Source organism: Octopus bimaculoides, chromosome 24 (genome assembly GCF_001194135.2).
Source record: "Octopus bimaculoides isolate UCB-OBI-ISO-001 chromosome 24, ASM119413v2, whole genome shotgun sequence".
Classification (NCBI taxonomy): Eukaryota; Metazoa; Mollusca; class Cephalopoda; order Octopoda; family Octopodidae; genus Octopus; species Octopus bimaculoides.
The window spans coordinates 21,869,713-21,883,818 of NC_069004.1; the positions used below are offsets into that span (position 1 = coordinate 21,869,713).

General features: G+C 36.8%; 1 protein-coding gene across 3 annotated transcripts in view; it reads right to left on the reverse strand.

Moving 5' to 3' along the window:
• Nucleotides 1-2,949: 2,949 nt before the first annotated feature.
• The window catches only part of LOC106880221 (ubiquitin domain-containing protein UBFD1), a 45,408-nt gene continuing 34,251 nt past the window's right edge, over nt 2,950-14,106 (reverse strand). For 2 of the 3 annotated variants that reach the window (XM_014930083.2, XM_014930084.2), the window contains exons 6-8: nt 13,203-13,377; nt 12,189-12,271; nt 2,950-5,746 (exon numbers count right to left, since the gene is read on the reverse strand). In XM_014930083.2, the coding sequence (XP_014785569.1) occupies nt 5,636-5,746; nt 12,189-12,271; nt 13,203-13,377 (369 nt within the window). In that variant the 3' untranslated portion in view covers nt 2,950-5,635. Of the gene's footprint in view, nt 5,747-6,553; nt 6,707-12,188; nt 12,272-13,202; nt 13,378-14,106 lie in introns of all 3 variants that reach the window. The other variant, XR_001410724.2, reaches the window with a different exon arrangement.

Consider the following 14,106-nt stretch of genomic DNA (forward strand, 5'->3'; position numbering starts at 1 on the left):
GCTATAGGAAAGTTGGTTATACATCATTAGATGTACACCTGCTTTCCTATATTAAATTAGAATGAACAGAACGCACGAACTCCAAACTATCAACTCAACAATATTTATTCATGGTGGAAAATATACAGCTTTAATCTTGTTTGTTGAGGCGCCTTCTGTGTGTGAGAACATGGTTGTTGGGACGTTGGTATGTTGATGTGAGCTGTCTAGCGTAAGTTCGAAAGATGGAGCGAGCTAGACACGTCCATGCTCAATCGCTGGCCAGTAAGAAAGAGACAGAATAAAGCGGGAAACGCTTGGATGTTGAATTCCACGCATGCGTGAGACTACGCATGCGCACGGCGTTACTACACTACTATTATCTGTTGATTGCAACTCTTGATAAAATGGTCATTTTTTTTTCCTTCCTGGTGAAAAGGAAATGGGATTTGAAATCAGAACATACAGATCTGGAACAGACACTAAGGCAATACAACCAAGCTACTCCTCTAGACAAGTATATATTTATTGACCTCAGAAAAATTAAAAGCAAAATTGACCCAAGCAGGGTCTGAGCTTAGAGAATCAGAACAAATATCGCAAAAACATTTTATCCAATACTAGCAATTTAATGTTAGAAAAACCCATCTTCACCCATTATTCCTGGCATAAAGTTCTTGGGCACTTCTTCCATATCAGAAGTAACATTAATTAGTTTCCAGCTGGATTCCCAAGTCTGACCAACTGAGACTATGGATCTTATCCAACCATTTTATTCTTGGTCTATCCTTCTTTCTATTTTGTTTCAGTCATTAAACTGCAGCCATGTTGGGGCATACACCTCGAGGAATTTTAGTTGAACTAGTCAACCCCAGTAATTATTTTCTTTTTAAACCTGGTACTTATTCTACTGATTTCTCTTGCCAAAGCACTAATGGGGAAGTAAACACACCAATACCAGTTGTCAAGTAGATACAAAGACACACATATAAATACTCATATATATATATGACAGGCTTGTTTCAGTTCCTGTCTACCAAATCCACTCACAAGGCTTTGGTCAGCCTGAAGCTATTGTAGAAGACACTTGCCCAAGGTGCCACACAGTGGGACTGAACCTGGAACCATGTAGTTAGGGAGCAAACTTTTTACCACACAGCCATGCCTGTCTCTTAAATGAGATATTAGAACATGTAGTCCTAGCCTGCTGGATTGGGTTGAAGAATCTGTCATGCAATTCTTTCCAGCATTGATGTAATCACATGTCTGTAGCACCAGAGCTGTGACCTTTTGGTGAAGAAGTAGCAACTCGACCAAGAGAGACTCTCTGAGCTATGCACCCTGTCAAGTAATGTTATTCCAGAGATCATTCAGAGGAACCCCATTTCAGTTACTTGTATCCAATAATAATGGTATCAGTGACAATAATCTTCACAATAGCAATCATTATCATCGGTTAATGTTCCTTTTTCCGTGTTAGCCTTGGTTCAGCAGATTTCCCTCCCATGCCACCAATCACAATCCTTTGTCATCTGGTACATACAGTAAGTAACAGAGAAAACACCAAACCTTTGCTCACCATCATCACTGTTTAAAGTCCATTTTTCCATGCTTGTATGAGTCAGACAGAATTTGTTGAGGTGGGTTTTCTACAGTTGGATGTAGTTGTTGTTTACAACTATCGCATGAAGTCAAGGGAAGGAGACAGTAACACACACACATATTTTGTTATACTTGGGGATGGTCATCTTTTGCCAATTAAACACACACATTTATTTATTTGATCTTTGCTTTAGTTTTATTATCATTATTTTTTAAAATTCATTTGTCCGTCAAAGTTCTTTCATCACACACTCTGTAACCTCTTCAGTGACTCTCCATTCCATGTATCTCCTCTTGCCCTGCCTATTCCATCTTCATATATATATATATATATATACATATACACACACACACACACACACAGTGGGCTCCTTTCTGTTTTTGTATACCAAATGCACTCACAAAGCTTTGTTGGGCTATAGTAAAAGACACTTGCCCAAGATGCCATGCAGTGGGACTGAACCCAAAACAATGTAGTTAGGAAGCAAACTTCTAACCACACAATCATGTCCGTGCCTTTGTTATTGTACATATTTGTCTACAATTGGTTATCCTTCCAATTACAAGCCACTTTGGAATAGTTTAACTGTATCACCAACACTGGAGAGGTTATCTACAGCAAGATTGAGAAGTAGTAATAGCACTCACAATAATGATATAAAACAACCACAAGAACCTTGGTGATAAGATGTATAGTGGATTACATGAACCCTGGTAGTTGACTGTTGCTTGTTGTTGTTTAGCTCTGGATGTATCCTGTGAAAGCCCGTGGCTAAGTGGTTAGGGTATTTGGCTCATGATTGTAAGGTTGTGAGTTCAATACCTGGCGATGTGTTGTGTCCTTGAGCAAGACACCTTATTTCACATTGCTCCAGTCCACTCAGCTGGCAAAAATGAGTTGTACCTGCATTTCAAAGGGCCAGCCTTGTCGCACTCTGCGTCATACTGAATCTCCTTGAGATCTACAGGTGTCTGTGGAGTGCTCAGCCACTTGCATGTTAGTCACAAGCAGGTTGTTCTGTTGATCGGATCAACTGGAACCTTCACCATTGTAACCGACACAGTACCACGGGTCCTGAATAATTAAATGTTCAGCCAAAGACAATCTAGCAATGACCAGTTCATCTTGTTTCCTGGAGTACCATAGCCCAGACTACAACACCAGATAAGCCATTTTGGGTACTGCTTGAAGGAGAACTTTGATACTGCTTCCATAATAGTTTCACTGTTGACTCATTGCTGTTTCCTTTATTAATATCAGGTAGGATTTGAATGCAAAGCATAAAAGGATATAATAGCTCAATACAAGGCATTTTACCTGTAATAACTAAAAGATCAAGTGATGACATTAAGGAACACAAAGAAAAATTTACTCTCGACATTCTTTATTATTTTTCTTATTATTTCCCAAATTTCGACAAAATATTCATGACAAACACAAAACATTTTTAAACAATAGGTTGTCATGTGAGATAGAGAGAAGGAAAAAGAGGGATCAACAAAACAGCAAATAAAAGCATTGACAGAGAGAGAGAGAGAGAAGGAGTGTGATGGATAATAAAATTATTAGAATAAACAAAGTGAAAGAAGGGAAAAAGAGGAAAAAATATGTCAGAGTATTAATCAAAAAATAGTATTTAGAAAATAAAACAAAAACGAGTCAAAATAAAAAAAAAATTTTTTTCCTTTTGTTTTTAAAGCCAGGAGAGAAAATTATTGGAAAATGAAATTTAATAATAAAAAATAAGTTGAGGAGACTTGAAATGTATGGACGAAGAAGAAACAGCTTATTGTTAAACAACAAAAACATTACAATGTGAGTACAGAGTTTTGCAGGATTAAAACAAAAAAAAACCCCCCAAAATATGTTAAATGTATGCATTAGTGTGTGTAATTTATATTCTTTAGCTAAACAAACCAAAATTAAGCAGTAATAAAATTAATTTTAAAATATAGCTTTGTATGCATATATGAGTTTGTGTGTGTGTGTGTGCGTGTGCATGTGTACACATTTGTGTGACTATGTTCATAATAAATAACAAACTAAAACATCAGAAATCAAATCAAAAATAATCTTGGAATTTTTAGCTATTTAACTACTGGAAAAACATTTTTAAAAACAAATAGTAATAATAACAACACTATTAATAATGAAATAACCCTTATGTATGCAAAATACCCAAGTACTACATGAACATTTTGGAATATTGTAGAAATAAAGAAATTAAAACAGCAAGACAGAAACCTTAGCTATAAAATCATTTAAATATTTTCGTCTATGGTAAGTAAAGTTCTCTATGAAATAGCAGAGGGCAGACAGATAGATTCAGGTTTAAGCTTATTTATCTCTACAAGACAAAACTGCTTCTAACTGATATAAGATAGATATATGTATTATATAATCACAAACATTCAAACAGACCAGGCAGAGTTCTGATATAAAAAAAAACAAAAAGAAAAAAATCTTATCTTTTGGTACTGCCAATAATTGGTTAGGAGGCTGAGCTTGTCTGAACTGAGAATTATTTATGAAAAAAATTGCTGTGATGACAGGGGCAGGGGAGGAAGAGGACATGAATCAACTCTGACATCAACATCCAAAAAATTCTAATATAACCACAATCATGAAATTTGTAAATTTTGAAAAGATTGGAGGGTGGTGGGTCATCAAAATTGTAAATTCTGACAGATTGGAGAGGGTGGATGAGTATGAATAGAGCAGGCAAAGGGCAATCAAAATATTCAAATCTGACAGATTGGGATGCGAGATTCAATTCTGACAGGCCAAACTTGTCTGAATTTAACTTGTAGCAATGTAAGCTGTGCAAGACTCAGATGTCAACAAAGAATTCGGTTCCTCAGACATGGTTAATAGAGAGTAGGAGAGGTAAAAGGGACAGCCCTTCTCTAGTAGTAAATATTTAAGTTAATTATGGATCTCCTGATAGATAGAGGCAACTAAAACTTGACTAGCATTGACAAAACCCTACTGGGTGTATACACAGACAGGGATGGGGATGAACTTGTAATGAAATTAACACACCAGAACAAGTGCAAAACAAACGTTGACAAATCTACACATGCATATATGTAGATATGTATATGGATGTGTTCATGCATGTTTATATATCACACACATAAAGACAATATCACAAGAAATAATGAGAGTGCTTTTAATCAGGAAGAGATTAACAATAGAATCAGTTATATTGAATACGTGTTCAATACTTGTTTGGTATCCCATAGTTCCAAAAGCGGGCAGCTAGCTGCATAGAGACGCGTTAACAAAATAAATCAAGAAGTATTGGGAGTGCAGGGTAGGTTTGTTTGGGTGTTGAAGGGGCCAGGCATTGCCTCCCACTGGTTTGTGCACATCCAAATCATTGTTTAAATAAAGTAGCAGAGAAACTAGAAAATATGAACACATACACATACTGTGTCTCAAAACTAATTAGAAAACTAATCTTAATTAAGGAAAATGATAATTAACAAAATAAAATCACAATCAAATAACAGACAGACTGTCAAGACAGCAAGCATGGATGGATACATGGATGGATGAAGTGTTTGGTGAAATTAAAAAGACAAAAAAAAAACCCCTTTTTTCTGGTTTTTAATTTTACATTCAAAGTAAAAAGAACAAAAGTTAAGAGAGTTTAATTTGAGACAAGTTTGGCCAAGAAAGAATTGTGCCTGTTAACACTGTATGCTACATTAAATTTCAATAATGTATTCTCATGTGTCGAGACACAATAAATAGCAAGGACCAATGGCTTTAAGGTAAGACCCAAAATATAGCAACATGACAAATGCTGTTAAATGATGGCCCAAACACCACCTTCCAGTAAAATTGCAAAAAGAAGTGCTGCCAACTGATACCTGGCCCAGCAAATGTGATGATGGTAGGGATAGAAACCAGGAAAAAAATTCTTCACAGAAGAACTCTTCACTCTGGGCAGTCAGTTGCTAATATTGCCAGATGCTGCACAAAGTTGTTTTTTTGTATCTTCCTCTTTTTTTCTCTTTTGTGTGTGCTGCTTGCCTCCATCCCACATCAAAAATACTGCCACTTGCCGAGGATAGCATCTTTAATGGCATCTACATACTGAGCTGGAACCCAGTACACCCAATAACGAGATGCTTCAGTTGTTCCAAGCTGAATTCCCTAAAAATTAAGAAAAAAAAAATTATAATTTAAAAACACTAATATGTTAGAGAAAAACAGTCAGCATAGGGACAAAAAAAGGTGGGAGGGGGGACACTATAATAACAGTTTCTTAAATGTTTAGTATTTAAACCAGCCATATCTGGTCAAAATATTCTACCTCCTTTTTGTTTAAACTGTCCAGATCTGGCCTCTCACACCTAACCATATCAAAATCTTAAAGCTATGAGATAATGCATGATTAATTCAAAACAATGTGAATATACATGCATTGTATTTTAAAGAGTTTTCTCAATGCTAAAGGATTAAATAAATATACAAACTGCATTTTCTGTTGTTTTAAAAAAAGCCAACAAGGAAGCCTCTATTTTAGGGGATATGAGATGACATTTTACGGGATGTAGTAAACAAAAGTATAGACTTTATATTTTATATATTTCAGGGGGTGTAGCAAACAGAGAATGTATATTTAACTTAATTGAAATTACTTTACAGGATAAAATAATTAATGAGTTCTTAAAAATGACTTCTACTAAGCACACCAAAAATTCCACATCTGTAGATGTAACCTGTAAGAGGTTACGGCCAAGAGCTGTACCCTCATTCCACTTGCAGCAATATATTTCAGGTTCAATCCCACTGCATGGCATACCTAAAGTGTCTTCTATTTTAGTTCTGGGTCAACCAAAACTTTGCAAGTGGATCTGGCAGATGGAAACTGAAAGAAGCCAATCATATAAGAGTGTGTGTGTGTGTGCGTGTGTGAGAGAGGGAGAGCAAAAGAGAGAGAGTTCTTATTTTCCTCACATTTGCTGGTTTGTATACAATGGCTCCCACCAGTTCACCAAAAAAAGCATGTCCGGGCTTCTCAATATGTCTCGACATGTCGCATGATCTCTGTTAGCATACAGTGTTGTTTGCTTCCAGTTTTCCACATAAACCTGTCTGGGCTGCTTGTTGCTTGAAAGACAGGGAGATTATAATTATAACCTTACACGGATACATGTGGTGGTGGTGGTGGTGGTGGTGGTGGTTGTGGTAGGTGACAGGAAAGGCATTTGGCCATAGAAAATTCTTCTTCAAACTACTCTCATCTGACCCATGCAAGCATGCAAAAGTGGATGTTAAAACAATGATGATGATGACGACCATATATCTCGGTTCAGCTTGCTGTTGTCAATCAAAGCACAATCTAGGAATCACCTGAATCCACAGCAGACCCTTGGATCGCTGTCAACAAGTTCCAAGTTTTGACAAAGTCATGAATAAGAAGCAGAAAAATCTAATTGATTTTACTATTTACAATTTATTTCTTAATTCCTCAATTTACATTTGCGTTTTATGCAGTAAGTCAAAAGCTTATAATTTTAGTTCAATTTATTCACCCACAACACTGTGTGGGGGTTCAAGTAAAAACAAAAAAATAGTTATTAACCCTGTAGTGTTTAATCTGGCCCAAACATTCTTTCCATTTTATGTTTAAACTGGCCAGATCTAGCTTCTCCTACCTGCCCTACTATGTCATTCTAAAAATATACAAACACTCCCTTGAAATCTTGAAGCTACAAGATAATGAATGATTAATTCAAAACAATGTGAATAAATAAGTATTTAATTTGACAGAATGCTAAAGGGTTAAATTGAGTTTTGAAGGTGTAAAAAATTAAATGTGTTGTGGGAAGGGCAAAGCAAAGAAAAGGTTGGAAACCACTGATGTATGTAGTTGCTTAACCTACAAGAAATAGCAGCCAAAACACACTTTACCATTTTAAAAGGGGACATATTAGATAATGTAGTCCAAAATATCCCTAAAAAGATATTATGATTACAGTGCAACACTTTTTTAATCATAGTTCTGCTTGATCAAAATTAACCTGGGATTAAAACACAATCACACCCAGAGTTTTTAAGGACAGAGACACACTCGAGTTTTGGCACTCATACTTTTCCACATATCCCCTATACCTACCTCCCAGCCACTCCAATTCCTTTCACTGTCATTTTGTTAAATGATGAGGAAAAATAGAAAGTGCATTGCCAAATATACTCTTATGCAAGCATGGAAAAAGATGTACTAAAACAATGATGATATATGTGGTTGTGTAGATATGTACATATATGTGTGTGTATTTGTACACACACACAAGGGAATATACACACTGCCAAAATGAACTCCTTGCAGACCGATATATTCAACTATTTTTCATTGTGGCCAACGACAGTACTGCCTGATTGGCACTCATGCCAGTGGAATGTTAAAAGCACATCCGAACGTGGGGTGTAACCGGCCCACTTATGAGTACCCCTCATTCATTGGACAATGAACTTTGCTTGTGAAGACCAATTGAGGCAAGTGTAAACAAATCAAAATCACTGCCGTGGCCGATGACAGTACCGCCTGATTGGCACTCGTGCCATTGGAATGTTAAAAGAAGCATATCCAAGCGTGATCATTGACAGGGCCACGGATTGGCTCCCATGCCGGTGACACGTGAAAAGCACCATTCGAGTGTGATCGTTGCCAGCATTGCCTTACCGGCACATGTGCCAGTGGCATGTGAAAAACAACATTCGAGCATGGTCGTTGCCAGTATTGCCAGACTGGCTCCCTGCAGGTAGCACATAAAAAACACCTTTTGAGCATGGTCATTGCCAGAACCACCTGACTGGCTCTTGTGCCGATGGCACGTAAAAGGCACCCACTACACTCTTGGAGTGGTTGGTGTTAGGAATGGCATCCAGCTGTAGAAACTTTACCAGATCAGATTGAGCCTGGTGCAGCCTCTGGCTCACCAGTCCTCAGTCAAACTGTCCAACCCATGCCATCATGGAAAGCGGACATATGATGATGATGATTCATAATTGGCAAATAGAAAAGGATATACGGAAAGCTAAAGAAATGTTTAACATTTAATGCACAAAACATGCATTGTATGAAAACGAACAATATTTTGCTGGTCAAAAATTTAAGACCATGACAAAAAGTTTAAATCTAGTATAAACTATAAAAATTCAGGCATTTATGTCCAAGCTTTCTCCGTGTCAACAACTGCCAGTCACTCCTTGCCTATTTCACAACAACAATGGGCAAAGCTAAAATATTGACAGATTTTGAATGTGGTAGAACTGTAGGGCTCCAGAAGCAAAGTCTTTCTCAACATGCCATCTCCAGTGAAATTGGTTGCAGTAAAACCACCATTGCGAACTTCTTAAAAGACTGAGGCATATGGATCAAAAAAATTGACCGTCCAACCAAAGAAAATTTCACCAGCATTGAGTAGAAGGATTCGATGGGACACTAGTGATTCATCAAACCAGATTAAGGCACTTACAGACGTGGAATGCAACTCAAGGTTAATAAAAACGACATTTGACAGAGAAAGGTTTAAAAGAGACCCCATCTTCTTCCACATCACAAAACTACTTGTTTAGAATTTGCTCAGAATCACCAGACCTGGGACGTTCACAACTGGAAGAAAGTTTTATTCTCAGATGAGATATTCCACTGGAGACTTTTTCAATGAGGCACAGTGGTGGAAGCTCTATCATGGTATGGGATGCTTCCTTGTACAGCGGAACCATGGAACTTCAGATTGTGCAGGTGCATCAAACAGCAACTGGCTAAGTTGGCATGTTGGAGCAGGCATCACTTTTGACTGAAGGCCCTTTTGCGGAGAAGACTGGATTTAACAGGATAATGCTACAATCCATAATGCTCACAAGCCAAAGGATTTCTTCAGAACAAATAACGTTTATTTCCTGAATAATCCTCCAAGTTCCCCTGACCTAAACCCCATTGATAATCTTTGGAGATGGATGGCAAGAAATGTTTACAAAAATGGAATGCAATTTGAGACTGCAGATGCTCTTTGCTAGGCAGTAACATTCTGGACAACCACCTGCAAACACTTGTGTCAAGTATGCCACGGAAAATTTTTCAAGTTATTTGCAGGAATGGTAACTATTGAGCCCCCTTGTTCATTGTTTTCATTTGTTATTTGTCATAGTCTTAAACTTATGATCAAGCAAAATATTGTTAGTTTTCATACAATGCATATTTTGTACATTAAGTGTTAAACATTTCTTTAGGTTTTCGTATATCTTTTTCTATTTACCAATAATGAATCTATAGTGCAAAATAGTCAAATATATCAGTTTGCAAGGAGTTCATTTCAGCAGTTCTTTCATTTATCTTAAGATTCAGTGCAGCAGTGTATGTGAATATGAATATATGTGTGTGTGTGTGTGTGTGTGTGTGTGCATGTTTGTGAGTATGCACATATATGAATATATTCTTGTGGTTAAGAAGTATCTGATGCAATCATATTAAAATCTACTGCACAGCACCTTGCATAAAGCATCTGATAACATAGATTCAATGCCAACCAAATTCTTGTCAGTGGAACTGGGCAAATAGAAACATGGGGGCATATCACACGTCATTGTTTTAACATCCACTTTTCCATGTTTGCATGGAGTTTGTTGGGGTGGATTTTTTGAAGTCAGATACCCTCCTTGTCCCTTATTGCCAACCCCTACCAGTGTCCAAAGAAGGTAATATTTCTCCCATAGCTGAATATGTTTACATGGAATGTCAGAAATGAAGTATATTGCTTGCATGATGGTAACACTCACAACTATCACATAATATCAAGGCAAGGAGACAGTAACACACACACACACCTCTGAGAGGTACAAGACTCTATTCTCTGTAGCCACCTGCTGTCAACTTTTCCCCATCTTCTAAAGATGTTTATCCAATTTTCTAGGCTGTTTCCACAGCTATCCTGCATTCAAAACTTACTTTATTTCTGTTATTACCAACCCACTCGATACTTCTATTTTTTATTTATAAAAAAGTGTATATTATATATATATATATATACACACACACACACACAATGGGTTTCTTTCAGTTTCTGTGAACCAAATCCACTCACAAGGTCTTGGTCAACCAGGGTTATAGTAGAAGACACTTGCCTAGGGTGCGCCATGCAGTGGGTCTGAACCCTAAACCATGTGATTAGGACAGAAACTTCTTAGCACCGGCCATGCCTAAAATGCATCAGCCTTGAGATGCCAAATTCAATCAGACTTTGTGGCATCTTTTATAATATTAAATCAGCTGAAGTCTGGAGTGATAGTGGGTAGGTGGGATGGAAACTGTGGAAGCCTCTCAGATATTCCTATAATTCAAAAGTTCCGAGTCATACTGATTCTGCCAGGAATACTCAGCCACTTATACTATAAGTCTATGAGTAACCAGTTTGATTTATTGAACAACTGCAGTACTCTTTTATTGGCAAAATAAGAAACACATTTGCTTGTAAACATCATCATCATTGCTTTAATGTTCACTTTTCCATGCTTGAATGGGTTGAATGAAATTTGTTGAGGCAGATTTCCTATGGTCAGGTGCCCTTCTTTCCACCAATCCTTACCTGTTTCAAACCTAGGTAATATTTCCTCATGGCCAGACATGTTTCCACAGAATATTGGAAATGATATTCATTTATGACAATCACACACTGTCAAGACAAGTGTGTGTATATATATATATATATATATATATATATATATATATATGTACATACACACACAAATATGATGGGCTTCTTTTAATTTCCACTTACCAAATCCACTCACAAGGCTTTAGTTGGCCCAGGGCTACAGTTGTTAAAAGGTGCAACACAGCAGGATTGAACCGGAAACTATGTGGTTGGGAAGCAAACTCATCAACCACACAGCCATACCAGTGTGTGTGTGTGTGTGTGCGTTGTATATAACATGCACACATTTATATATTGGCAAGAGATGGCAGAATCACCTCAAACAAAAATACCAAGTGGTATTTGGTCCTGTCTCTTTATGCCCAGGTCAACTTTGACAAAGAAAGTACTAGGCTTTACTGTGTAACATGATTTTTGTCCTTGGGTAGCAACTGTTATTTCCTATTTGTTTACACCTAGAAAGTATGAAAAATGGCTAACAGTTCCTTCAAACTTTTGTTACATTTATTCAAACCCCAAAGAATTCCTCTCAATACATGGCTATGATGCTCCCCACAGTGCTCTTGCAAATGATCAGAGATGCAAAGTGTCATCCACTAAAGGACATGCTCAAGTGGTTATGGTCAAGCAACTGTTAAGCAAATCTGTGGTACTGTGCACAATATTTGCTATAATGATATTTCTGCTACAGCAACTCAGTGCTGAATCTGTCTGAAATGTAATGTAAAATAGGTCAGTTTCAAAACATTGATGGCCAGGCCACAAAAGCAAAGTTTGAAGAGAAGAGTAGTCAATTCCTTTGATTTTTAGATAGAAGCAAAACGGTAATAACAATTGCTGACCAAAGACAAAAACAAAATGTTTAATGACTATGCCCTAGTATAGCTACACTCTGACTAAAACCAGGTAAAAAAATAAAAGAATACACGTACCATTATATGATAATCTTCGTGTCCTTCTAAAGCTTCTGTGACAACAGCTTTAATGGTATTCATGGGAATTTTATCAGTTCTTTCTGAAAAAAAAAAGTCACTACACAGAGTTAGATAATTTGGAATCATTCTGCACTACATTTGAACTTATCCATAATTATTCGATTAAAACAGATTATGAAATTACTCCAAAGTGGTTATTAAAAGTCCACAGATTTGAATAGTGCATTTATAATGCAAGAAATTCAATACACAAACATCAGAATCAAAATTGGATGCTAACATTATACTAGAATGTAAATAAACAGACAACAGGATAAAAATATATATCACTAATTTTTAGGTACAAAATGTTGGGTTACATTATATTTGAGACAATACAGTACTCAAGTAAATACAGTAGGTTTGTATGCTATGTATATGGGGGAATGAGTTGTAATGTTTGGAGCAAAGTAACAAATGGTGCTACTGTTCACCATGACATGAAAATAAATACACAAACAGGTTTAGTAAACTTATTTTGCCAGTTCTATACTAAACATTTTAAATTTCTCCCTCTGAATGACGGTTTTGTTCAAAATATTACACACTAGCTACTATATACATGTACCATTAATGCACATATCTATTATACAAGTGTACATTTTTGCATATGTATGCACAAAGTATCATCACAAATATGTATATCCTAACATACAAACTACACACATACACAAACATATCCAAAACATTTACATATTCAAGCACATAATACACAGTTCTAACAAACTGTACATGCCAACAAGGAAGAAGCTAAAAAGTGGCTTAACTAGAAATAGCAGCCAAATATCCATGAAAATCACACCCTTAAAAAATTAAAACGAAATAAAAAAGAATACTGTGGCTGAAATATTTTCAGATAGATTTGTCATGAACAAAATATTACTGATCATGTCTGTTAGATCAGAAGCAACTGGAGACTAACCAATGACTACTACCAATCCATTGCTGTACCTAGTTTAAAAAAATACATACCTTTTGTACCTATCCATAATTGATCAAGTTCTAATTTAAAGGTAAGCCGTACTTTCCCGCCAGACTTATTGTACATTCCGGAAATTGGTTGAGAAGGCAGTGGATATTTCTTGCCCTGAAAGCCTGGCAGCACATCCTCAGGCTTATTATATTTCTCCAACACCTTTTTATGTACCTGTCACAGAAACGAGATAAATCAATAAGACTAATGTTCAGAAATTATGCAAAAGAATATTCAGTGTTGCCCTTCCTTTCTCACTCCCACTTACATTTTGTCTGTTGTGTGTGTATGTATGTAGGTGTGCGCGCGCGTGTGTGTGTGTGTGTGCATATATATATATATATATATATACACACATCCAAGAATGTCAGGGGTTGTGAATCCAACCCACTAAGGGATAATATCTATCCAATACACTGCCGGAAGAATACCCAATTATAATTACACTAGTGTTTTTCCTTCAAGTGCAATAAATGGGTGCGGGTAAAAGGATATTTTACCCTTAATTTATATAGCAATAAGAAAATGGAAGGGAATAGGTGGTATTCATCAACTTGAAGACATTGTATTATGTCAATTTATCTGTTTATTTGTTAACTAAGAGGACAATAATAACAATATACAAACACATGCGACACACACACATATATATCATCATCATCATCATCATCGTTTAACGTCCGCTTTCCATGCTAGCATGGGTTGGACGATTTGACTGAGGACTGGTGAAACCGGATGGCAACACCAGGCTCCAGTCTGATTTGGCAGAGTTTCTACAGCTGGATGCCCTTCCTAACGCCAACCACTCAGAGAGTGTAGTGGGTGCTTTTACGTGTCACCCGCACGAAAACGGCCACGCTCGAAATGGTGTCTTTTATGTGCCACCCGCACAAGCCAGTCCAG